Source organism: Canis lupus, chromosome X, assembly GCF_003254725.2.
Source record: "Canis lupus dingo isolate Sandy chromosome X, ASM325472v2, whole genome shotgun sequence".
Classification (NCBI taxonomy): domain Eukaryota; kingdom Metazoa; phylum Chordata; class Mammalia; order Carnivora; family Canidae; genus Canis; species Canis lupus.
Window position 1 is genome coordinate 31,175,713 of NC_064281.1, and position 26,715 is coordinate 31,202,427.

Consider the following 26,715-nt stretch of genomic DNA (forward strand, 5'->3'; position numbering starts at 1 on the left):
CCGGCAGCATCTGACTCTTGATTTTGGCTCAGGTCATGATCTCAGGGTCCTAGGATTGATCCCCAGCCTCTGGCTCCCTGTTCAGCAGAGTCTGCTTAAGGATTTTCTTTCTCTCTCTCTCTCTCAAATAAATAACTAAGTCTTTAAAAAATAAATTGTGTTAAGAAAGTTGAACATTTTAGTGCAAGCTTACAAATCTCTTTATATATTTTCTGTTCACCCTGAGTCTCCTAGAACACTCATTCTATGAAAGATCATATTTTAAAAGAACAGCAATTATTCTTACTGGTCAGTTTCACATCATAATTATGCCAATGCCAAATAGCCACCTACAGTGATTAATGATCTCTCTCTAGTGTATGGAATTTAACATTTTAGAATTTTAGCTTAGCTCTCACATGCCTGTTTAGCCATCAAAATAATATAATATTGCTCAGCTAGTTTAAACAAATAAATCACAAAACAGCAAAGTCTAGGCCCAAGATTAAAAAATAAGTAGAATTTGAAGACCTATGAAACAACATGGGGATTTTCTATCTAAAATGCCTTTTTTTTTTTTTTTTTTTTAAGATTAAGGTTGTGTCTGGAGGGTATCCATGACATGTCCAAGGTTACCCAGCTAATTAGTAACAGAGCTGGGATTAAAATTTTTCTGCCGATTCATTGTTTGTGTTCCTCATTTCTAGGTCGTTAACAGCTGGTCTTGTAAATTTGTGTGCAACTGTCTTATCTGAGGACTACACTTAACTAGATACACAGGAAGAACAAAATATCTTTTGTGAGAGTTTCTTACAATGGACAATGGGCTTTGGCATCTTTCTGGAAAATATAATCAAAATCCAAGTAAACATCCTGGCTGTAAAATATGAAATTAAGGGCAGAAAGGAAATTTAATAGCCTATTAGAATAGCTCACATTGACAAGTATCTGTTATGTGTCAGATAATTTCATTTCTCTTGTCATAGCTTCCAGACTTGGAATGTAAGGGACTTCTCTGCTTTAAGGGAGTTCTTTATTGCTTTTTTATTCCTTTCCTGGTCTGATTTTATTGCAAGAAAAGTAGAGGGAAATAATTAGATGATACCACAGTTGATTTTCCTGAACAATTTTCTGACACAGGCATTATTTTCAATTAAGTTTCTTTTTAATGAAAAAGAACACTGAAAATGAACAAGTTAGACAAAATAATTTTTTGAGAAATGATAATATATCGTCTGTGTAAGAGGTGGAATTAAATGGAATTGAGTGGAGTTTTAGTTACTGATATTTTAGTTGACTAATCCATGGCTAGGAGGCTTTTTTATAATGTATATTTAAGGGAAATACCCTGGCAAATAGCAGTTTGCTTTTGTATCAACTCCCATGAGTTGGTATTCATTTTGATTGAGAAGACAAGCTATAGATCAGGTTTCATTCAGGCACACTTTTAAGAAAAAGTGTAATTTTGGCAACTCTACACTCACCAAGTCTGATTTCTTATGAATATTATATTTTGGGTAAAACAACTGATTTTTCTTTAGATAAAAATAAAAATGAGAAAAAAAGTAAAATAAAAGTAAAAACTTAATATATTTTCCCTGGTCTTTGTTGAGTACTTCAATTATCATCGAAAATTCCATGTCATTAGTATTGATCACTCAATGCTACAAATACAAATACCCGTTGTATTTGTAGTAAAACATGCACACACAGAAAACACATTTCAGATGGCTAGCTTGGATTTATGTTTGCAGAGTACAAGGTTGCTTAGGAAAAAGTACTATATGAAAATTTTATGTAATGTACTGTTTATTACCCAGACTGTATGGATTTAAATGCTAAATATTTTTTTTAAGATTTTATTTATTTATTCATGAGAGACACAGAGAGAGAGAGAGAGACAGAGAGACAGAGAGAGAGAGGCAGAGACAGGCAGAGGGAGAAGCAGGCTCCATGCAGGGAGCCTGACGTGGGACTCAATCCCAGGTCTCCAGGATCACGCCCTGGGCCAAAGGCGGCGCTAAAACGCTGAGCCACCCAGGCTGCCCTTTGCTAAACAATTTAAAATATTCCAAGTTTTCCATACTTCTTTTTTCAGCATAAACTGAAGATAATTGTGGGTTATAATTAATAAAATTCTGTGGAACATGATCATATGAGAGTAGATGACCATTAACCTTATTGTAAACAAATCTCAATCAGTGTTTTTATTTATAGGGTAGCTATAAATAAATTGACTTCGTGATCAGAAATTGTTTATTCTTATAACTTCTAGATTAATTTTCAGTTTTTGCCATTTCATATGTTATCTAGGATATTTACAATATCTTAGGTTATGTATTTTTGTTATGTGATTAATTTCCTTTTATATAATTTATGTGTTCTGTCTCTGGAATAGTCTCTCAAGCATACAGTTAACATTGTTTTAAGATGGTGGGGCAGTTCAAACTAGTTACCATCCCAGCTTGGAAGCTAAGTTTGTTTCCTTTTGCTTTCCCAGTAGTTAGTTACATGCCTTTCACAAGGTCATTCTGGCAGAAGATTCTCCATTGCATGGCTTAGCACTAGATTTGCCAGTGCTCTTTTGCATTAATCCTCCAAGTCTTGGCCCTAATCTAGATCTCTTCAGTCAGACCTGTATTTAAACCATATCTTCAAATGATTTATATGTCATGAAAGTTTGGGAAGCCTTGCTCTCAAAAAATGATTCCTCTCCATTTAAATGGATCTCTCTTATGTGCCTACTAAGTGCCAGGCAAAGGGTTGGGTTCCTCATATGTGTTACCTTGTTTAGTCTTTGCTACAGCTTTACTATGATTCTACTTCTTAAGATATAAATAAGCATTTTTAAGACTTTCTTATGGAAAATATAAAATACCATTCTGTAAACAAAAACTGCAATTAATCTCCCCTGTACTCTCTTCCCAGCTTCAACAGTGCATGGCCTAACTTGTTACATCATTATAATGAAGCAAATCCCAATCATCACATAATTTTTTCCACAGATCATTTAGTAAGAATCTCTACAACAAGAAGACTTTGGTTTTTTGACATAACATTGATACTGATATTACTAAAAATATTGTAAAGTTTTTTTTCTTAACATCAAACAACCAGGCATTGTTTGTATTTCCTGATTATCTCATGATTGTTTGTACATTTTTTCTGTCATTTCTTTTTAAGTGTCTTTGTTCAAATTGTAGGGGAGGAAAAATTATTTTTCCTCTACCCTTCTGAATTATTGGTTGAGTCTCCTGTAATAAAAGACAGATTAACAAGAAAAAAATACACATTTATTAACATGTATACTTCCTATAGACATGAGAGGTACCCAAGGGAAAATGAGGAATTCCTCAAAGTAGCTTAGAATTCAGGCTCAATACCATCTTAAGAGAGAAAAGGGAAAAAGGGACATTGGCCACTTAGAGGAGAGTAAATGATTTTTAGGAAAGATGAATGGGCCCTTAGAAGAATAGACAGGACACCTGATACTTTGTGATAAAGTTTGGTGTACAGTATCAACTTTCAGGCTCCTTCTGATAAGAGTCAGTCCTTGGTTTGTGAAATCCACAAGGAGGGAATTTATGATATTTGAGTTTCTTTTGGAGGATCTGTCTTTAGGCAGATAAGGCAAGTTCAAGAAAGCCTCTCCTTGCATTTGCTGTCTTTTAAGTGCCTACATTTCAAAATTATTAATATAGCAAAGCGGCATATTCTGGGGTGACATTTTCTCCTTCCCTTCAGAATCAAGATTTAAATAATATTCATCCAATTGGATCATATGTCTTTAGAGACTCCCTCTGTCCCCTTCCTTTTCATTTAATCTCTAGATTTCTAAAAGGAACTGGGTTTTGGTTTGGTTTTTTTTTTTTTTTTTTTTTGATCATCCCATTTTACAGAGGCCAAAACTGAAAGTCAGAGATTTACTAAATTTACCGGAGGCTTAGTAGCTAGTAAATGGCAGTACTAGAATTGAAACCGAGCATGTTGACCTCTACTGATCTTTCCCCATATTGTGTTGCTGCCCTTGCATTGACCCCACTTTTATTTTTACTCTTTCTGTTTACTCTTTTGTATTTCTTGCCTAATTACTTATTCTAAAAGATCTACAGATTCTCATATGCTCACTTAAAAAAAAAAAAAACTACACTTTAAAATATCAACACTTGAGAACTCAGACATGCAAAAGTGATGTTACTTCTCTCCAACAATAAATTACAGAAAGAAGGAAAAAATATTTTCTTCCTTGATTGTTTATGTGATTTAAGCTAGCAGTCTACCAAGGATATTTACAGCTGCAAAGATCAATTGCTGTCAGTGCCATCCTGGGGCCTTCTTAATAGGCCTCCCTGCTCTGGATGCATACAAAGTTTCCTCCACACTGTGGGAGGGCTATATTTAAGCCTTACCTTTCACTCCTCATTTAGGGCTTACAGTTGCTTAGCAATGCACAATGCATGGATGTTTTTATAGCATACAGATTGTTCTCAAAGCAGAAAGATTTATCCTGATTTTTTCTGGGCTTTTGAAATTTAATATCATTGTGTGGTTGTGTTTTAGATTGGAGAATTAATTTACATTGTGGAAGGAAAAGGCATGATCCCCTTGCCTTCCTCCTTTCTCCCAAAGGATTCTTCAACTCCACTTGACTACAGCAGTTCACCAGAGGAAGGTAGAGTAAACATATGTTTTATTTCATTTAAAATGTTAAGGACGGTGCTGTTCCTCATGGAGTCGTCCAAGCGTACTCACAGCAAATTTTTCCCAGTAAAAACTGGGAAGTCTTTTGGAAGGCTCCCTTTAACTTTATTATGTCAACATTCATGGAGTAGAGCACCAGTTTAACAATGAAAACAATGTCAGTGGTGCTTTTCTTTAAATCCTTATTTTTCATTCTTCTGTTAAATATTGAAATGTGGCATTCAAAATATTTACTCAGCAAATTTTCAGTTTCCCAAATAATTGAGAAATGGCTATGCTCTCAAATTCTATATATTGTAATATATTACCTGAACTTTACCCTACATTCTGAAGTGTTAGGTTGTTAGTGAAAGAAAATGCCAGTTCTTGCTGGTCCCCAACAGATGTCTTCACATTTATTTCTACTTCCCTTACCTTCTAATCACTGATAGCACAATGATCACTTAATGTTTGAACTTAAAAACTTAATATTTCTACAAAAGAATCCTTTGAGTTCTTTTGAGCATTCTTTTTAGAGAATGCTGGCAAAATACCTTTAATTCCAGAAGACTTACTCTTCTTGAATTACTGAATCAGAACTACTCTAAATGAGTTACCCATGTTACTCTGGTTGATAAAGACCACAGCTACAGTTCTGTATTTCAAACCTTCCAAGTCCATTCTGGATAGCTTGTCAAGGGCATAAATGATCATTGCAGTCATGAATGCTTTTGCTTCCCCTAGCGCTTAGTAAGGAAAATCCAGTTCTGTATTTGAAATGTGAGCTCCGTCAAATCTTGGATGTGGACCTTAAGTTGCCACTGACGAATGAAGCCAAGGAAAAAGCTTTGGCGTTTGCAGCACAGCAGCAGATGTCAGATATAGAGTATGAGCGACGGTTGATCACAGGTACTCTGGAAAGCAGTAGTGTTCGTGTGGCCGTCGCGCTCCTGGGGCTGACCAAGATTGAGGTGAGAATGCAGGGCAGGTGATGCACATAAACTATTCTCTTTTTAAAATGATGCAGAGGGGCACCTAGATGGCTCAGTAGTTGTGTGTCCGCCTTTAGCTCAGTTCATGATCCCTGGGTCCTGGGATTGAGTCCCACATTGGGCTTCCCACAGGGAGCCTGCTTCTCCCTCTGCCTAGGTCTCTGCCTCTCTTGTCTGTATATCTCATGAATAAATAAATAAAATCTTAAAATAAAATAAATAAAATGATGCAGAGTTGTTACTTAGTTGTAACATTTTTACATGGGAAAATGATGAATGCTGGTTTTCTCAAAAAAGCTCAGTAACTTTTTTCTTTCTACCTCATTAAATAATAAGTCTGAAACAAAGTGTTCTACGAATGTTAGCATGACTGCTAATTTTAGTAGTGATAACTAAATTAGTGGTGACTTAGGATACTAGTACATTTAGGCATTACAGTGTGGCCACTGAATCCCCAGTTGCCTCCAGTTCTGACTGTACATTAGAATGCCCTGGAGAACTTAAAGTAATAGTAGTGTCCGGCCCTGCTCTAGAACAATTAAATATAAATCTCTGGAAGGGAGTGAAGAGGGATAGGTTCTAAAAGTTGTCTAAGATAGTCTGTGCATCCAGAAAGGCTCATCCCTGGGGTCAGACTACCAGGTTAAGAATCCAGACTCTGACACTGTCTACCTGTGTGAATGTGGGCTGGTTACTTCAAAATCATCAATCTTCATTTTTTAAAATTTTTAATCCAAAGATACTGGTAATTGATGGAAGCTAAGTGAGATAATTATGTAAAATGCTTACCACATTACCTAGTATATAAATAAGTGTTCTCTATATATGCAGCATTGTTGTTCTTGTTACTACTATTACTATTGATTCTATTATTATATCTTGAACTCCATTGTATAAATGAAGTAAGGTACAGTCTAATCTCACAGAGCCACCAAAGTGATTCTTTTAAAATGTAAACCTGGTCAGGTTGCTCCCCTGCACAGATTCCTCTCTTGGCTTTCCAGCTCATTCAGAATAAACCCCAACATCCTTGGGACGGTCCTCATGACCCTCCCAGTCAGTCCCATCCCTTCCCTGATCTCACCTTCTCCACTGGAGCCCATTCATTCATGTCACTTCCTCAGCACAGGCCTCCTTCCTCATCTAAAAATCCCAAGGCATGCTCCCCATGCCCTGTGCACTTCTGTGGTGAGTTTTCCCTAGATATTAGAGATTACTTCCCTCAATTACTTCAGGCCTGCTAGAATGCTACCAATGAGGTATGCTTGTACTTTTTGTATTTTTTTTTAAAAGAATTACTCACTTCTACCAGGTGCTTTCCAAATGCTAAATATCCTTCCACTTTCTCTGTAGATAGCATTTACCACCTGAGAGTAATATATTTGTTTGTTTACTCATTATCTATCTCCAGCAAGGGAATTTGTGAGAAGATATTTGTTCAGTTAACTCTCATGTCACCAGTGCCTAGAAAAGTATGCTATGCCAAAGGTAGTCAATAAATCTTTGATCAGTGTAGGAACAAACGGTAAATGTTTTCATCCTTGTTTGAGATTTACCTTCATATATTACCTTATATATATTACAACAAAATACTCAGCATCATAGGGATGATTTCTTTTTTTGTTAGAATGCTAGAATCAGTACAGTCTAAGCACAAATATCTAACATTTAATGATGATATCTTATGGATGACCTGGACTTTTAAGTTCTGATTAGCTCAAAAATATCAAGGCCCAAGTCTCTGATGCCCCCTGGAATGACCCATCTGCACTATGCATTCAAGAAGCTGATGGCTCTCTTCAGTTCATACCAACATGGTTACTTCTATTACAGAGCAGTGAATTTGGGAAGGTTTTTATCCAACTTTCAGTATAGAATTACAATAGAAATATTTGATATGTGACCTTTTCAAACCTTAACCCTATCATAGTACACTCTCTTGCTGTCTCTCTTTCCATTTTTTTTTAAGATTTTATTTATTCATGAGAGACACAGAGAGAGGCAGAGACCTAGGCAGAGGGAGGAGAAGCAGGCTTCATGCAGGGAGCCCGATGTGGGACTCGATCCCTGGACTCCGTGATCATGCCCTGAGCTGAAGGCAGATGTTTAACTGCTGAGACACCCAGGCATCCCATCTCTCTTTCCTTTTAAATTTGTTTTCCTTAGGGGTGCTGGGTGGCTCAGTCGGTTAAGTGTCCCGACCCTTGATTTTGGCTCAGGTCATGATCTCAGGGTCATGGGATCAAGCCCCCTTCTTGGGCTCTGTGCTCAGCAGGAAGTCTACTTGAGATTCTCTCTCTCCGTCTCTTTTTGCACCTCCCCCTGCTGTCTCTCTCTCTCTCTCAAATAAGTAAACCTTAAAAAAAGAAAAAATTGAGCTTCTTCATTCTTACCTCTTATCAAAACATTTTATTTAAATGAGAAATGCTAGAAGGAGATGGATTTTTTCAGTGGATTCCCTTTCTATTATTTATGCATGTATATAGTTTGTTTTTCTCCTTCTTTTAGCTTTCTCTGGAATCCAGCACACTCTGTGTTTATTATTGTATTTATCAAACTATATTTTGTATAATATTTATTTTTATATTTCCCTGCTTCTCTAGGATTACAAGTGCCATGAAATTAAAAATCTTTGTTATGTGTTTTTTGTTTAGCCCTTATTGTCTTGTGTGTGACAGGTGCTCTGTCACTGTTTAATTGAATTGAACATGTGCCCACACAGACAAATAACATTGTAAGCCTGAGGTCTTTGTGTCTATCCAGCTTGCCTCATAGCCTGATTTTTCAGTCACAGTCATCTTGTTTACTTATCCTTGTTTATCTCCCACATTTGCAGGATGGGTATCTGTATGTGTATACTTCTGACTGGTTGGTGGAAATAACAGCAACCATCATCATCATCATCATCATCATTTATGAAAAAAATGTTGACTTCTTTAAAATTAAAATTGAAATGTTTTAAATAGTCCCTAAATTTAAAAATTCCAAGTTTTTTTTACCTGAAGATTACTACTTCTTTGAATTCTGTGAATATCACACATTTTTCGATTTCAGCAAAAACTTTCCAAATCTACAAAGTAGCTAGAGAAGAGTTGAATGTGCCAGTTTAAGAAAACCAGCTGCAGCAAATCAGAACTCATAAATGCACCTTATTGTGCTCATATACATCTAATCATAAAGCGTTCTTTTCAAGTGCAATTATCAATGCACTCTTGAAATACAACAATGCTGATAATTTTTGCAGGGGAACAGTAAACAAGATTAACTTCAAAAATACTCTCTCCTTATATAGTATTTTATACCATTTTTTCCAACATGTTTTTATGTGCACATTTCCAAATTATTTCAATGACCCCATGGAGAAATGTAGAAAAGGTAGAATGATACCTGTAATATAAAAAAATAAAATGACTGAGGCATAAAAAGACTTCTGTTGCCCTTAATGACAGGTGGCAGTTACACCCATATCATGGTAGAGACATCATTGTATTTTAAAGCTGAAAAAGGGATCCCTGGGTGGCGCAGCGGTTTGGCGCCTGCGTTTGGCCCAGGGCGCGATCCTGGAGACCTGGGATCGAATCCCACGTAGGGCTCCCGATGCATGGAGCCTGCTTCTCCCTCTGCCTGTGTCTCTGCCTCTCTCTCTCTCTCTCTCTCTCTCTCTCTCTGTGTGTGTGTGACTATCATAAATAAATAAAAATTAAAAAAAAAAATTAAATAAAGCTGAAAAAGAGGAGTGCCTGGGTGGCTCAGTTGGTTATCTGCCTTTGGCTTGGGTCATGGTCCCAGGGTCGTGAGATGGAGCCCCGTGCCAGGCTCCCTGCTCAGCAAGGAAGCCTGCTTCTCCCTCTCCCTCTGCCTGCTGCTCCTCCTGCTTGTGCTCCCTCTCTCTCTTTGTCAAATAAATGATTATAATCTTTTTAAAAAAATAAAGCTGAAAAAAAAATCAAAGACACAGAGAGACACATAGTCCAACTTCTTATTCTTACAGACTGCAAACCAAGACCCCAAAATAGTAGGATGGCAGCCTAAGGTCACACCACTGATTTGTGACAGAATAAGAATAGACCCAGGTTTTTGCCCCTTCATCCATTACTCTTTTCCTTCTCCTGCATAGTCTTCAGGTCGTATGTTCACTTCTTAGTCTACTACCAGGAAATTGTATAATGGAATGAATGAAAGTCTAGAATACTCAGTTATAGCATAAAATAACTACATAACAAAACCTAAAATAATCCTTGAAATAAGTCTGTTTAGAACTAAATCTAATCAAATATATGTGATCACTTTTCTACCAAAGAAAAGCGACACATTTGACTAAATTTTTTTGGTAGACAACCATGTGAAGTTTTAATTTTTGAAATATTTATAGAGTAATAGCCGTATGATGTATCTACTTTATACTGTGAGAGACAGGATCTTTTGTCAGGAGCATGAGTTTCTGACACTTTACCACTTAGCACTCATTTATTGAATTCACATTCTTCTGGCCATTAATAAATCAACTCTAACGATATACTCAGTGTTATTGGAAAGATTCAGAACTTACAGGGTAGTTTCCTTCTATTTTCTGTTAACTTTTTCAAGTTTATGTTTTAAAAGCCATGCTATATATACTCTGGGATAAATGGTAGGAAAAATCATTGAAATTTTGAAATTTAATATGTTTTAAAAAGGAAGCCTAAAAGATCTCTTTGTGAGGATTCAGAAGGGTAAAGAAAATGGTTTTTGTATTTGTACGATTTAAATGTACTCTGAATCCTGAATCTATTGATACTGTCAAAGATAAAGAAATGAGGATAGACTCTATTCAGTAACTGTTGCAATAGGGAGAAGGATCCAGCATGAACTAAACTGAAATTTATGCAGAAGGAGCTGGGAGTATTAAAGGGAGGATGAGAAAGTGAAGAGGGATAATGAGCTGGGAACTTAATAATAATGGGCAGAATCAGGGAAGTGGACATTTATAAGTGGGAGAGGGTTGGTCAGTGTGATCTGGATTTGTTAATTGATGCTTATCAGCAGAAGACAAACTTGGAATCTTTATGACTGGAGATAGTGATACAAGTTAGAACAAGGTACCTACCTGGCTGGGATCATTATCTCCTTGAATGTTTGCATTCTGAGGTCCTTAAGAAAATAGCTCTGGGTGGCAGAAAACTTACATCTCAGAAAGGAGAGAGAAAGGGATGGATGGGAGTGGAAGAAAAAAAGGGAGGTAGAGAAAGGACTTACAATAGTAAGCTTTCTAAAGTAACTGCTCTAATAAGAGGGGGTTTAGGGGCCTATCTACCTGTCATTGGGTCTTGGCTGGAACAAACAGTATATTCTCATGGCAGTATTAAGCTCTCTCAGGTAGGCACTTTAAGGGGAAGTGGGATCATCCTAGGGATATGGCCTTAAGCTGTTAGAAATTATGTCAGTGCTTGTTTAATTAAGTCTCTTAGTCGGGGCGGGGGGAAAGGGGTAGACAAAATTTTTTGTGCTGAAAATCTGTAGTTATTGTAGGCCAAGGTTGAGGGCTACTTGAGAAGAGGAGTTGGAGGAGCCTGACTAGAGTTTTGCCAAGAAGAGGGTCTATGTCAATATATCATGACTTAATGACTTGAAGATATAAAAGGCAGATGATACACATTTAGGTTAAAGAGCCGGTTGCTAATGTGAATATATAATTTGTTTACAGTGACTAGAAAAATGAACCAAACACAAGTGATGATGAATGTAAATGAATTAAGTTTTTTGATTTACATGATTTTAATTACCAAACTAAAGTAGTTGAAAAATGTTACTTTATGGGGAAAAAAAAAAATCCCTGTGGATTTTGTAGATAACAAACCCAGTGAATGAGGAAAATTGCTGATGGCACCAACATTTATTTTTGTTGAGTAAAGATACCATGACCATGATCAAGATGACGATGATGACAATAATGATACTAATAGCCAGCATTTATTGAGTATGCAAAATATGCTTCAAGGACCTGGATTTTTGTTTTCACTTTAAATGTTCATACCAGGGATATAGGCAGGGTGTACTATTGTTGCCCATATTTTACAAATGAAAACTTTGTGGCTTTGGTTAATAGGCTGGCCACACTTACTTAAAGTTGGGTTATAAATGCAGCCAGTCTGTCTTCAAGAGTGCTTGGACTAACCATTGGGCTGTACTATATGGTTAGCAATAGAGCATCCAGATAAATATAAATGAATGCCTACCTTTGGGCTTTGCATTGCTTGATTCACACTTAGAGAACTGGCTTTCCCTTCAGTGTTACATTTTAAGAAGGAGAATGTTGACCAGATTGTGTCTTGAGGAGCATATGCATGTTGCTGAGTTATTGTGACCCACATTTATAAGCAGTGGTTGAAGGGACTAAACATATCAAACCTATTTAAAAGGTATGTTTGGGATGGGGGAGGGAGGAAGAAAAAAGTGAAAAAATAAAAAATGTATTTGGTTGTCTGTGGAGAGGCAGGCCTTAATTTTCTACACATATATGTGTACATACACACATATACACACATATATTCACAAAATTGTTATTAGGAAAAGAGAGAGGACTAACTGTGCTTCTGCTAAGAACTCGAACTCAAGGGTTAGATATCAGGGAACACAGGGACCAACTGAAGGAGGGAAGCACTTTCTCAATGCTGCTATTCAGCAGTAGAATTGGTTTTTCCCTGAAGCAATGAATTCCTCAACACTGAAAGGATTAGAGCTTGGGACATTGAGCATCTGTTAATAAAGGATGATTCCATTGGTTCTAAAAAACATGTTAGTGTTATCTTCCACCAATTAAAATAATAACGTGTCTAAAGATTGAACAGATTCCATCCCTTGGTGAATTTTTCCCCAAATGTGGACTTTAAATGCATATAATGCTCTTTTTTTCCTTGGTGTGTTTTGGAGGTAAAGGCTAACAGAATTACATTCCAATTTTACTCTCTGTTTATTTGCAGACTTGTATGCTCTTTAATACCTCAAAGCTCAAGAAGCCTAAATCCATTTTATACACAGCAGAACTGAGCCTTCCAGAACATTTTGATATCCCCAAGAAAATCTACATTCCTCAGATTTCAGAAACTCAAGCTAAATTGACCCACTCTCGAGGAATTAAACCTGCAAATAAAACAGGTAATCAGTAACATGTGGACTGCAATATCTAGCTCTGCCCCAGGCTCTATGATATACTAAAATTTAAAGAGCTTATCTCTACTAATAGGCTATATTTATAATGTTATTAAAGAGATAGTTCAGTGTACATAAATATCAATTATTGACTACTTTGCATTATAAATAACCAACATACTGTAGCACAATAATCTAAATTATGTACTGTGTTTAAATGCTAAATTGCTGGCACTGAAATTTGCAGACCTGTTATTACTCCTTCTTAAAAAGTAGTTGTCTGATAAAGACAGTAAGTGCTCTTTGAGAAACATTAAGGTCGTGCTGTGACAGTGAAATTGGTTACAGGAGTTGTGCTGGAGTTGAGGCTCTGGCTAGCTTTAAAGTGTAGGAGGGATGTTGGTGGCAAGAGCATATCAAAGGAGACAATGTGTTATTTATGAGTAATTTATCTTTGATCTGAACTAGGGCCTTTAATGACTGAATATTTACTCTTGGTCTCCTGGTTCCCCTTTATTCTGTTATTGTAATTAGGAAAGACTAACCCAGATTTCATAGAATATTAGTACATTTACATTATCAAATATAAACAATAAAATTTAAACAATGTGACTAAATAATTTAAAGTATCCAAAATTGGGACACCTGGGTGGTTCAGCAGTTAAGCGTCTGCTTTTGGCTCAGGGCATGATCCCAGAGTCCTGGGATCGAGTCCCACATCAGGCTCCCTGCATGGAGCCTGCTCCTACCTCTGCCTATGTCTCTGCCTCTCTCTGTGTGTTTCTCATGAATAAATAAATAAAATCTTAAAAAAAAAAAAAGTGTCCAAAATTAATTTGTTTTCATTGCACTCCTTTCCAAGCTGGTGGATGATAATAGGATTGTAATTTCTTTACTAGGGATGTTCCCACAATGTATCATAACTCCAATAACTCTATATTGTTGCTAACTTAGGTTTTGTTTATATTTTCTTTTGTTCTTTTCCTGTGGCTTTGTGTTAACTATAAAATGTTTCTAAATCTGAAAAGGTGGTTACAAAAAACAAGTATACAGGGTAATCTGTCCATTTTTACCTTCCTGGGAGATCTGAGATCCCAGATTCAAATGCTAAGTGGCCAAGCAGGTAACAAGGATTTATGAATTAGGTCTGGTCTAAGGCAAGAAGGATGATGGAGCCTGAGACAAGCTGGAGAGTAGGCACCCGGTCTAAACATTCAAAATCAAAACAATAAACAGAAAAGCTTAAATCCTCCTGACCACGGTGAGGGTATATTTAACTCATCAGCTGTCAGGCTGGTGACAGCTCTTAAGTGAAATTGTTGTCTTTTTTTTTTTTTTAATCTTTATTACCTCCAGCTTTTCAATGTACTATTAAATTTTTAAATGAAGATTTTATAATGATAATTTTTTAACCCCTTTGAGATAACTGGATAAAATTGTGTGTGTATAAGCCCAGCTAGGATTCCGGGTCCAAACAATTCACTTATTCAGCCATTCACTCAATACTCTTGAGCATCAAATCCTTTGGACAAGATGATGAAAATTGGCATATTAAGATGCTGTTTAATTATAAATAAGCATGAAGTTATCTATATTGAAAGGCCTTTCATTCAGATAATTTTCAAAAGTTAATATTTTTCTTTCATATCAATTGTGAACTATCCATTTTAGTGAGAAGATTATTGTGAGAATTAAGAAAAATAGAGCTGTGAATTTTAAAAGATCATGCACAAAAGTTTTAAAATATGATTTGCATATTGCGGTTCCTGTCCAACTTGATTTTCTATGCAGTTGACTTTATAGAGGAAGCCTGAAGCCCAAGTTTCTGTTTCCACTTCCTTCAGCATACATTTAAATAAATTAAGTTTACAAAAACAGAATATTCTAACTCAAGATAGTAACAGGTCAAATAAAATACATAGCCTAAACAGTGCAGTGTACATTCTGTTGTTAAGCAGTGGACTTGATTAATGAAAAAGAAAAGAACGTATTTTTTTAAGTTTAATAAATAACATTCTATTAGAATTTGAGACAAAGAATAGTGGAGTTAAGCATTTAAGAGGCTTATCTTTGTAGGGGAAAAAAAGCTTATCTTTGTGATGTAAGCCACTTTGAAGAGAACCAGCAAATTCCTAGCAATGAATATACTAATATAGAAACAAATCTTGTTTTATTAAAAAAAATATTTTATTTTTTTAAATGACCCCTACACCTAGTGTGGGGCTCAAACTCATACCCCAAGATCACAAGTCACATGCTCTACCAACTGAGCCAGCCGGACACCTCTAATTTTTCTTTTTTTTAAATGGGTGGCATGAAGAAAGAAAGAAATGATAAGTGTTTATCTGGAGAAGTCAAGATCCCAGTGTTCCTGCTAATTGCAGGAAAGGGGTAGAAGTGGATCATTTTCATAATCTCTTGAAGTTCTAATGTCATCAGAAGGAACTAGTTTTGAGGTATTGAAAAGTGGCTGTCTTCTGTCCATTCATATTAATGTTGCCTATTAGTCTTTACCTTTCTGAAATTCCTAATGAAAATTCTACATTTCTGGTTAACAATAGCTACTACTGTAATTATTTAAAATAATCTACTTAAATTCATATTTCTTTTAGCTCCATCATTTAGGAAGGTATTATTTTTCCCATCCCACCCTTTAACATTCTCATGCTTTCAACTGAAGGAGATGAAGCTGTAGAGAAAGAGTGTATGCACACAAGTAGGTGCATCCATCTCTACAGATGCATCAGATGTACCTACATGACAACATTTTCCCATGGAAGAGGTATTACTTGTTCCACTTCATAGGTCTCAAAGATCCTGTGACTCCTTTTTGTTAGTGGACCAGAGTGGGTCTAATATTTGTTGAGCACCAACAATATGCAAAACGCTGTGACAGGTGGTTTTATAGTTCTTCTCATTTAGTTCTCCCAGTAGATATTCTGTCTCAGATCGCATCTAGGCATCGATCCTTCTACTTGCTTCTCCATGGACCCTTGCATGGCTCATAACAATCTTTCCAAGCAGTTTTGAGTCTTTTCAAACATCCTCTTTACACCAGTTTTTCCCCATCTCCCAACGTCCACTGGACAAATGACTGTGTCATCTCTGTCATAGAGGAGAGGGGACTACATGAGCATACACTCTTCCTTACCCCCTTACCACCTCCCCTTCAGTCTCCAAATAATAGGAATCTACTCTATCAACCTTTATCTTATCCCAGATAGCCTGCTCTTGAGTTCTGTTCTGCCATTTATCACGGCTCCGTCTCTGAGAGTAATTCCTTCACTTTTGGCTCCCCAACTTTCTCAAGCTTCAATACCTAAAGACATTCATACCTTTCCCAAGACAAACATACTTCTGAGTAGCGCTATCTTCATTTGTAGTTTCTATTCTTGCATAACTAGTTTGCAACCTCTCACATCTGGGTTCTGCTTTACTGCTGTAGTAAAATGGTTAGCTGCTTTCTACTTACTAAATCCAGTGGATCATTCTCAGTCTTCATCTTCTTGGACCTCTGTTGCATTTGACCTGGATGATTAGGCGTCTGGTCAGAATTCTAGACATTTGATATTAAGGCTTTATCCTTGTTCCCTGCATTGCTTCTCCATCCCCTTGCCAAGATTTCTTCTTAGTCTTTTTGTGAGTTCTTCTGTTTACTACATCAATATGGGAATCTTCAAGGTTATACTTGTCCTAGTGGGGCTATTATTACTTTTAATGTATCCCATCGGGGATTTTGTATGCTCCCATAGTTAAAATTACCCTTAACATCACTAACATTTATATTTATTCCTACCCTTTTTCTTCTCTTTTCAACTTATTCAGAGGCATATGATATGCCTACCTAGATACATATCTGCAAATAGATACACAAATAGAGAGATTTACCCCTCAGATTCAAAATGAATGTATTATTATTCTCCATTGATTTGTTTCTTATCATATAATCTTCGTCTTTTCATATGGTGGAACATATATCCATCCTGTCTCTTATATTAGAAATCTGGGCATACTGCTTGAAGCTTCTCTCTTTTGAACTCCTACCTACAATTCATCTTGTAGTTCTAAATTTTCTGTAATTTATTTCTTTCTCTTCTCTATTCCCACTGTTAATGATTCAGGTCTTCATCAGTACTTCACAAATGGAAAAAGTAATCACATCTATTTCTTCTCAATGAAGTGCAGATTTAATGGGATAACATATGTTAAGAATTTAAACGCTATATGATATACCTATTAATTCTATTCTAGTCTCATCACCTTTAAAGTACTTCAACTCTAGGCACAAGAACTATTAAATCTGACCGTGAAATATTACTGAAACATTTAGTGATTTCAGAGGCAGATTTACTATACTACCAAAGACACATAAATTTTATGATTCTTCACTTTTTTGACCCCCACTTCTTAGTTCCTGTACCTAGTTTTATATTTGCAATTTTATATTCTTTCTCTTCAAGAACGTCCCTAAATTTTAAGTCTCAGGCCTCATAAAACCTAGACTTTTACCTGGTTGTAGATCTTGACCTCAAGTCTCATCTACTTGTGGTTCTGGGGATGTTGAAATTTATAACATGAAGAGTTTTATGGACCTTAAATGGATACAGGTAAACAGGAAATCTCCAGTGGGTCCAGGAACACTTATTACTTCCCCAGTATAGAGGGTCCTGTGTATTTTATGCCATCCATGAAAAATATGTGCAAGAACACTCAAAGTGCTCTAGGCTGGTTTTGCTGATCACTTACACAGAGCTCAAAACCCTCATTTCTAGGTTGTCTCTTCAGTTTCTAGTATTTCACATTGACCCAATTTCTTGTTCTCTCTCAAGGGCTCTATGGCAGACATATTAGAAATACATTTTGTAAGAACACTGTTCTGTATCTTCTCCCGTTTGGTTGCAATTTTCTTAATTTTCTAACATTTACTAATAATCAGCAGCCTAATAGGTGACAAATATTCACTCATTTTTTCCATGGCAGCTATTTAATATGTAATGTGATTATAAACTATACTGAAAATTTATTATTAGTAACAAACACTATATATGGTTCTATCCATTTTATAAGAATTCTATATATTATTGTAATGGCTAAATTATCCTTCAGTATGAAAATAAGACTGCAAAATTATTGCAATAAAAAAGAATTTAAATTCCCACTTAAAATTTATTAACTGTTTTGACAAATAAACCCTACATCTCTAAGTTATATCAAATAATCACAAATGCATTTCAAATAAAATAAAAGTAAATTTCATTTAACAGAGTACCATTTAAAATGTTAGTTTTAATGATTAAACTGAGTTAAAGCGATCCACTATACTTTATTGTCCATATCACCAAATCACCTAATCTTAAAAGTGTGCTATAGTTCATTTTTCTCAAAATAGCTATAGTTAAACTTGTGGTGATAAATTTGTTACAGGTTTGGTTTTGGTTTTTGGTTTTTGTTTTAGTAAAAACTCTTTAAATTTACAAAAGCTTTTTGAAATGGAATTTCTTTAATTCACTTAGAAATATAATTCAAATGAATTTTTCATATAGGATTGCCACAATTGTAAACCATCAAGTCCAATGACAGTGTATAAAAGAATGTTATTAAATTCCAGAAGGAAATCAGCAATCCATATACTACATTTAAATCTCATCAGATCAAAAAGAATAAAAACCAGGAAAAGAAAAGAATGTAATTCTCTATCTGTGATCTTTAAATTTATATTTAATTATAAATGTAATAGTTTCTGTTATAGTCTACCTTCCAAGACTTGTAATCATAATCATTAAAGACAATACCTGTCTTATAAATACCTGATATAAATTTTAATTTACATCAAGAGAAAAATAAAAGGGTATTTATCTGTACTCATGCTTAAAACTTTACTCTTCTACTTATGTATTTCATGTTTAATAACTTTATAAAGTATTCACATGCCATACACTTCAATTTATTTAAAGTGTACAATTCAATAGTTTTCAATACATTGCATAGATACGTGTAACCATTAGCACAGTTGATTTTAAAGCATTTATATCACCTCAAAAAGAAACTCAGAACCCTGTAGCTATCAACTTCCTATTATCCACCCCTCCCCCAAGCCTTAAACAATCATTAATTTTTCTCTCTACATAGATTTGCCTACTCTGGAGATTTCACATAAAAGAAATCATGTCACATGTAGTATTTTATGACTGGCTTCTTTCACTTAGCATAGTGTTTTCACAGTTCATCCATGTTGTATCATGTATCCATATTTCATGCCTTCTAATGGCCAAATAATATTACATTGTTTGGCTAACACATTTGGTTTATCCATTCATCATTTGATGAACATTTGGGTTGCTCCTACCTTTTGCTTACCATGAATAATACTGCTATAAACATTTCTGTACAAGTTTTTAGGTGAACATATGTTTTCATTTTTCTTGGGTGTGTATATACAGCTGTAAGTAGAACTGTTGGGTCACCTGGCAACTATGTTCAAACATTTGAGGAACTGCCAGACTGTTTTCCAAAGTCACCATACCATTTTACATTTCAACAGTAGTACGCGAGGGTTCCGGTATCGCCGCAATACTTATTATCTAACTTTTTAATTTTAGTGATCCTAGTGGGTAGAAATGGTATCTTATGTGCTTTGATTTGTATTTACCTGGTGCCTCAGCATGTTGAGCTTCTTTTCATATCTTTATTGGCTATTTATATATCATTTGCATAAACGTCTATTCAGATTTTTCACTCATTGTTTAGGTTGAGTTGTCTTTTTTCTTACTGATTTGCAAGCGTCCAATCTATATTCTAGATACCTTATCAGATATACGATTTGCATATATTTTCTTACATTCCATGGGTTGTCTTTTCACTCTCTTGAGACTGTCCTTTGAAGCGCAGTACTTGATTTTAATGAAATCTAACTGATCTATTTTTGTTACTGATTGTATTTCTTGCTTTTGATATCATATTTCAGAATCCATTGCCAAATTTGAGGGCATGAAGATTTAATTTTATTTTCTTTTAAGAATTTTATGGCCTTAGTCCTTACATTTAGGTCTTTGACCCATTTTGAGCTAATATTTTTATATTGTTTGAGGTAAGGGTCTAACTTCATTCTTTTGAATGTGGCTGTCCCAGTGGTCTTGGAACCACTTGTTGAAAATACTGTTCTTTTGGGGTACCTGGGTGGCTCGGTCGGTTGAGCATCCAACTCTTGGTTTTGGCTCAGGTTGTGAGAGTTTGGCTCAGGTTGTGATCTCAGGGTAGTGAGATACAGTCTTGTGTCCCATCCCCCATCCAGCTCAGCACTCAGTGGGGAGTCTGCTTGGAGATTCTCTCTCTCTCTCTGCCCTTCTCCACACTTGCTTGTGCTCTCTCTCTCTCACTCTCTCTAAAATAAATAAATAAATAAATGGGTTTTAAAAAAAGAAAATACTGTTCTTTCTGCATTAAATTATCTTGACACCTTTGTTGAAAACCAGTTGACCATAAATATGTGGTTTGTTTCTGGGTTCTCTATTTTATCCCATAGATCTGTATGTCTTTCCTTAGGCTAATACCATACTTTTCTGATTACTATTGCTCTGTAGTAAGTTATGAAATCAGAAAGTGTTATTCCAACTATATTGCTCTTTTTTAACCAGATTATTTGGCTATTCTGATATTCTCACTATTCTATATGGACTTTAGAATCAGCTTGTCAGTTTCTGCAAGCAAGCCAACAGGCCACCCAATAGACGTTGCATTGAATCTATAAATCAATTTGGAGAGGATAGTATCTTAAAAATATTAAGTCTTGTGATTCATGACCATACAATATTTTTCCATTTTATTAGATATTCCTTCATTTCTTTCAGCAGTGTTTTGTAGTTTTAAGAGTATAAGTTTTATGCTTCTTTTGTTAAATATATTCCTAAATATTTTATTCTTTTTCATAATATTATAAATGAAATTGTTTTCTTTGTTTCATTTTTGGATTATTCATTGCAAATGTATAGAAATGCAATTTATTGTTGTATATTAAAATTATATCATGTAGCTTTAATGGATTGATTTCTAAATTCTAATATGTTTTACTGGATTCCTTAGGATTTTCCATATACAATATAATTTTGTATGCATACAGAGATGGTCTTACATCTTCCCTTCTGAAATGGATTGTTTATATTTCTTTTTTTTACCTAATTGATCTGGTTAATACCTCCAGTGGAATGTTAGAAGTGATAAAAGGGCACATTCTTATCTTATTCCTTAATTTGTGGAGAAATAATCCAGTCTTTAATCATTAAATAGCATGGTAGCTATAGGTATTTTATAGGTGCCCTGTATGAGTTGAGGAAGTTCCCATCTCTTCCTAGTTTGTTGGGTGTCTTTCTCATGAAAGAGTATTGTATTTTTTCAAATTATTTTTCTGCATAATTGGGATGAACATGTAGATTTTGTTTTTTTATTCTCTTGTTATAGCATATTCATTAATTTTTGGATGTTAAACCAAACTTGCATCCCTGTGATAAATACCATTTGGTAATTGCTATGGTTTGAATGTTTTTATCCCTTCAGAATTCATATGTTGAAAACCTAATGGCCAAGGTGATTGTATATTAGAAGGTATGGTCTTTGGGAGGTGATTAGATCAGGAGGACACAGCTCTCATGAGTGGGATTAGTATCCTTGTGAAAGATGCCCCAGAGAGCTAGTTCACCCTGTCTATTATGTGAGGATACAAAGAAAAATTTGAAACCCAGAAGAGGATTCTCACCTGACTCTTCTGGCACCCCATCCTTAGACTTTCAGTCTCCAGAATTGTGATAAATGAATGTGTTGTTTATAAGACATTTTTTATAGTATCCCAAGCACCTTAAGACAATAATGCTGATAATTCTTCTATATGTTGCTGAATTCTATTTGCTAGAATTTCATTGATTTTTGTTTTTATAATCATAAGAAACTTTGGTCTACAGTTCTTCTTATGATGTCTGTGTGGTAATGCTGGCCTTATAGAATGAGTTAGGAAATATTCCTTCCTTTTTTATTTTTGTAGAAGCATTTCAGAGGGATTAGTGTTGATTCTTTTTTAATTGTTTGGTATAATTCACCAATGTAGCCATCTGGTCATGGGCTTCTCTTTTTTGGGAAATTTTTAGTTACTGATTCAATATCTTTACTTGTTATGTAGATCTATTTAGATGGTCTCTTTTTTTTTGAGTCAGTTTCAGTGGTTTGTGTCACTTAAATTGTGTAATTTTTGGCATACAATTGTTTATACCATTCTCTTAAATTCCATTTTGTTTCTGTAAGGCAAAAGTAATGCCTCTACTTCCTTTTTTTAAGATTTATTTATTTATTCATGAGAGAGAGAGAGAGAGGCAGAGACATAGGCAGAGAGAGAAGCAGACTCCCTGCAGGGAGCCCGATATGGAACTCAAGCCTCAGACCAGGATCACACTCTGAGCCAAAGGCAGATGTTCAACCGCTGAGCCACCCAGGCATCCCTACTTTCATTTCTGATTCTAATAATTTGAATATTTTCTTTTTTTCTAGTTTCATTTAGCTAAATGTTTGTCAATTCTGTTGATCTTTTCAAAGAACTAGCTTTAGGTTTCAGTGATTTCTCCCTGTTTTCTCTATTTCATTAATTTCTCTTTCAATCTTTATTTTTTTTCATTCTACTTTATTTCAGTTTAGGCTGCTCTTCTTTTTCCAGTGTCTTAAAGTGAACATTTAGGTTATTAATTTCAGATCTCTTTTCTTCTTTGTTATATGAATTTATAGATATAAAATTCCTTATAGGCATTTACAGCTATAAATTACTGCTTGAGCTGAATTTATACATTTCTGTATGCTTTATCTTTATTTTCATTAATTATAAAGTATTTTCTAATTTCCCCAGATTTTTTTCTTGACCCATTGATTATTTGAGAGTGTATCAACAATACCAATAGTTGTTTTGGAAGGGAGATTTAAATATTATGAAACTCCCAATATATAAATCAGGTAAATGAGAAGCTTCTCTGTTCAAAACCAGAGAAGATGCTTCAGAACTGTCTGCTTATCCTCCTCTGACCTGTTATTTTATCCCCAGCAATGGTCCATGAAACACATTCTCATAAACCTGGGGTTCTGATTAATATAATTTGAAAGCTGCTGATTTAGCCCAGCTTCCACATTTTATAAAATGAGGAAATTGAAACACAGAGAGGGTAAGCAATTTAACTAGAATCAAGTAGATAGTGGCATATTTCACTCTAGAACTTATTATCTTCAGCCTTTTTGAACAAAGATGCTAGATTATGGGATACTTTATTCAACAAATATTTATTGAGAGCTTACTGTGTATAAATAAGCAATGTTAAGACCCCCAAGACATAGCAGTGACCACAATAGAGAAGATCCTTGTCTTTTAGAATTTCATGTGGAAAATTGTTCCTAGTGTTTGCATCCTTGGGGCATATTCGCTGAGTATGACATTTTCATTATTGGTTGTCGCTCTTCTGTGGCTCATTCTTTCATTCTATCTTGTGACCTAGGGTATTACTTCTTTGGATAACTAGCTGGTTGGATATGCTGACAGTGGTTGTGGCATCAAAAAATATGACTAGCCGAATGAGAACTTAACCCAAACTTTGACTTCACTGTTTTAATAAAAAAGACCCAGCCTCTGATTTTCAGTTTCAAATGGTCTACAAGTTGTTAGCGACTAGAATGGCATATTAGGGGGCAGCCCAGGTGGCTCAGCAGTTTAACGCCGCCTTCAGCCCATGGGCCTAATCCTGGGGACCCGGGATTGAATCCATGTTGGGCTTCCTGCATGGAGCCTGCTTCTCCCTCTACCTGTGTCTCTGCCTCTCTCTCTCTCTCTCTCTCTCTCTGTGTGTGTCTCTCATGAATAAATAAATAAATAAAATCTTAAAAAAAAAAGAATGACATATTAGGTATGTATAATTGTTAGCTCTGATTATAATTTTCAGCCATTTCTACCTTAAATCAGTTGTATCTATCCACATAATATCTGATTGAAAATAATTACATGGTCTTATCTCCCTGTTTGATCAGTTTTTATTCTAATATATCATTTTGTGTGTGTGTGAACAGAAAAAACTAAAAAAAAAAAAAAAAAGCCAGTGGAAAAATAATGTCTGAAATAGAATTTTGTTCTTTTAAGCTTTGGGGCAATGGTAGTACTCATTTGAATGCAATGAATGCTAACTAGTGGCACATTGCATTGTAATATCACACATAGGTGTAATTAAAACATAATGAAGTATTTGAAGTCAGCTTCTTTTCAGTATTATGTCTATAATTATTTACCATTCCTACGTTTACTAAGTTTCTTTATTTTACCGTTAAAGATAGAATCTTAGAGAATTTTCTTGTCCTTTATGCTTAAAATATTTGGATCATTGTCTTTTGTGTTTTTTTTTTTCTTTTGTGTTTTAATAAGTATCATGACAGCAGGTGTGATCACAATTCTTGTGGAAGGAAATAATCGTCTTTTCTCAGAGAGGTGCCTCCTAACCACTTCTGGGATGTGGAGGGCTGCCCCAGGTGCACCTAATTCTCTGATTTCGTGTAAATGCATAGTGGGGAATCTAACATTAGGAAACGGGGTTCTGGTGATGGAGTGAAAGAAGAAATGATGTAGTTTCAGTGGTCAGCAGGTGAGTGGGCACTTAAAAGATGAACCTATTAACACTTTATGTACAAATTTCAAGGTCTGACCATTGATATTTATATTTTATTGATTATCCTGCTTTCCTGTAACACCTTTTATCCTATTCTGGGTCACTGATATGCATCACCTTTAGAGAATGTATTCATGGGCAGTAACTGAAACTTTTGAGCCTCTTCCCTAATCATGCTACTGGGTACAGGGATCAGTCCTGTTGATCAAACTATTGTTAAGACCATATCACTACTCAGGGATTCCTCAGCTGAGTCTGAAAATTGGGTCATGTGTTCTGGCATTCTGGCCTCAGCCCAAGCCCCCTCTAGGGTGGGCAAATGACTGAGCTGCTGAGAACGTTCACTACTATATCTTTCTATTTCAGGGTATCTCTTCTTCAGTTCTTTTCTTTGTCTGACCTGTGGCAGTTTATAACCTGATTGGAACCTTGAGTGTCTCCCCTTTGTATAAACTCCCTTTTAGAAAGGTCATGGTTTTTAAAATTTTGTTTCTAGCCAACAACCTTGTTTTTTCTTTTTCCAGAAAAAGATATTTTATATTTATTGATTGAATGACTGAAGTATATCTAATGTACAATAATACATTATTTTCAGGTATATAACATAGTGATTGGAGACGTCTATATCTTATGCTACATGTATGTGCTCACCACAAGTGTATTGACGTCTGTCACCATACAATGCCAGTACAATATCATTGACTATATTCCCTATGCTGTACCTTTCATCTCCATGACTTATTCATCCCATAACTGGAAGCCTCTATCTTCCACTCCTCTCCACCCATTTTGCCCATCCCCCCACTCCCTCTCCTCTGGCAACTATTGCTTTGTTCTGTGTATTTGTGGTTCTTTTTCTAGATTTTTTTGATTATTCATTCTTTTTTGTTTTTTAGATTCCACATATAAGTGAGATCATATAATATTTGTCTTTCTCTGACTTAAGACAGATTTTAGACTTGCAGTTAACATTGTGATTTTTGAGATGGAAACTATATAGTAATATATAAATTGTTATCAGAATATTTGGTCTGTAATTGTGTGATTCCAATCTTAATATGGAGAGAAAGAACTAGAAATGCTTACTAGAAAAGTTAGGAAAGAATTTTTATGGAGAAAAAAATTTTAAAAATAAAGAATTTTGTGGAGGATTGATTGTGTGGATTGATTTTCTGGACATAGTATATGTTTTCTCACGTATAAAAATGATTTTAAACAAATAAAAATGATTTAGTTGTATTTTATTTAATTATTTGTCCTAAAAATGCATTGTTTAATTGTAATATTTGTACCTCTTACATTCTTCATATGTTTCATTACTTTTTAAAATCTATTTTTGTTAGAAACTTCATGAAATTTAATGAAGATTTAAGAGTTTAACTCATTCATTTGGATTTGTTTTAAAGGGATTCAAATGATGAAGAAATAATACTAAGTTCTTATCCTCAGGAAGCTTATAGATCAGTAAAAATGACAGCAATTGGGTGCACAATAACCCTGATACATGATTCAAACTGATAAGTGCTTGTTTCTATAGCTTTCTGGTCATTCAAGTGTTTATTCACCTGGTTACAGAAATTGTTTCAGGGCTTCAGCTGTCCACAGTTGATTCGGGGACAGTCAGACTTGGGAACTTGCCTGGAATTTTAGAAAAGGGATTCTCCTCTGCAGCCTCCGCAGGTCAGCTAAGCTGGTAGGATGGAAGTCTAGAGTAAGTGGGTGGAGCCTCCAAGAATGAGGTCAGTAGAGAAAAAAGGATGAAGTCTTATGATTTTAGGTGTATTTCTGGATGCTGTCATTGTAAAGGTGGTCATTCCTGGTGTACCTGCCAGTTTGCAGGTCAACAAATTACCTCTGTGGTTCCTACTAGTTTTAGTTGAGTTTCTGACACAAATGGAAATAATTTGAGAACTGCAGTATCCAAAGCCTGTGCTCTTTACACGTTGCTGTTAGTTGCCAACCCTGGTTATCCATCAGTGACACCTGGATACCTTTTACAAAAAACAGTTTCCAGGCCCAACTCTAGACCTATTGAATCACTCCTAGGTTGGAAGATGTCTAGGAACCTGTATTTTATTTTATCTTATCCTATTATTTTATTTTATTTTATAGATTTTATTATTTGAGAGAGAGAGAGCAGAGAAGAGGGAGAAAGAGAGAGCATGAGCAGAGGAGAGGGGCAGAGGGAGAAGCAGACTCACCCCTGAGCAGAGAGCCCTATGTGAGACTCGATTCCAGGATCCTGGGATTATGACCTAAACCAA

At 35.3% G+C, this 26,715-nt stretch overlaps 1 protein-coding gene across 5 annotated transcripts in view; it reads left to right on the forward strand.

The window, feature by feature from the left end:
- Window positions 1–26,715, forward strand: part of CFAP47 (cilia and flagella associated protein 47) — a 509,395-nt gene that overhangs the window by 276,511 nt on the left and 206,169 nt on the right. For 4 of the 5 annotated variants that reach the window (XR_003133488.3, XR_003133486.3, XM_025439582.3 and 1 more), the window contains 3 exons: window positions 4,540–4,651; window positions 5,404–5,630; window positions 12,611–12,785. Coding sequence is in view for 3 of the 5 variants with exons in the window: in XM_025439582.3 (XP_025295367.3) it covers window positions 4,540–4,651; window positions 5,404–5,630; window positions 12,611–12,785 (514 nt within the window). In the remaining 2 variants the exon portion in view is untranslated. The remainder of the gene's footprint in view (window positions 1–4,539; window positions 4,652–5,403; window positions 5,631–12,610; window positions 12,786–26,715) is intronic. The other variant, XM_025439599.3, reaches the window with a different exon arrangement.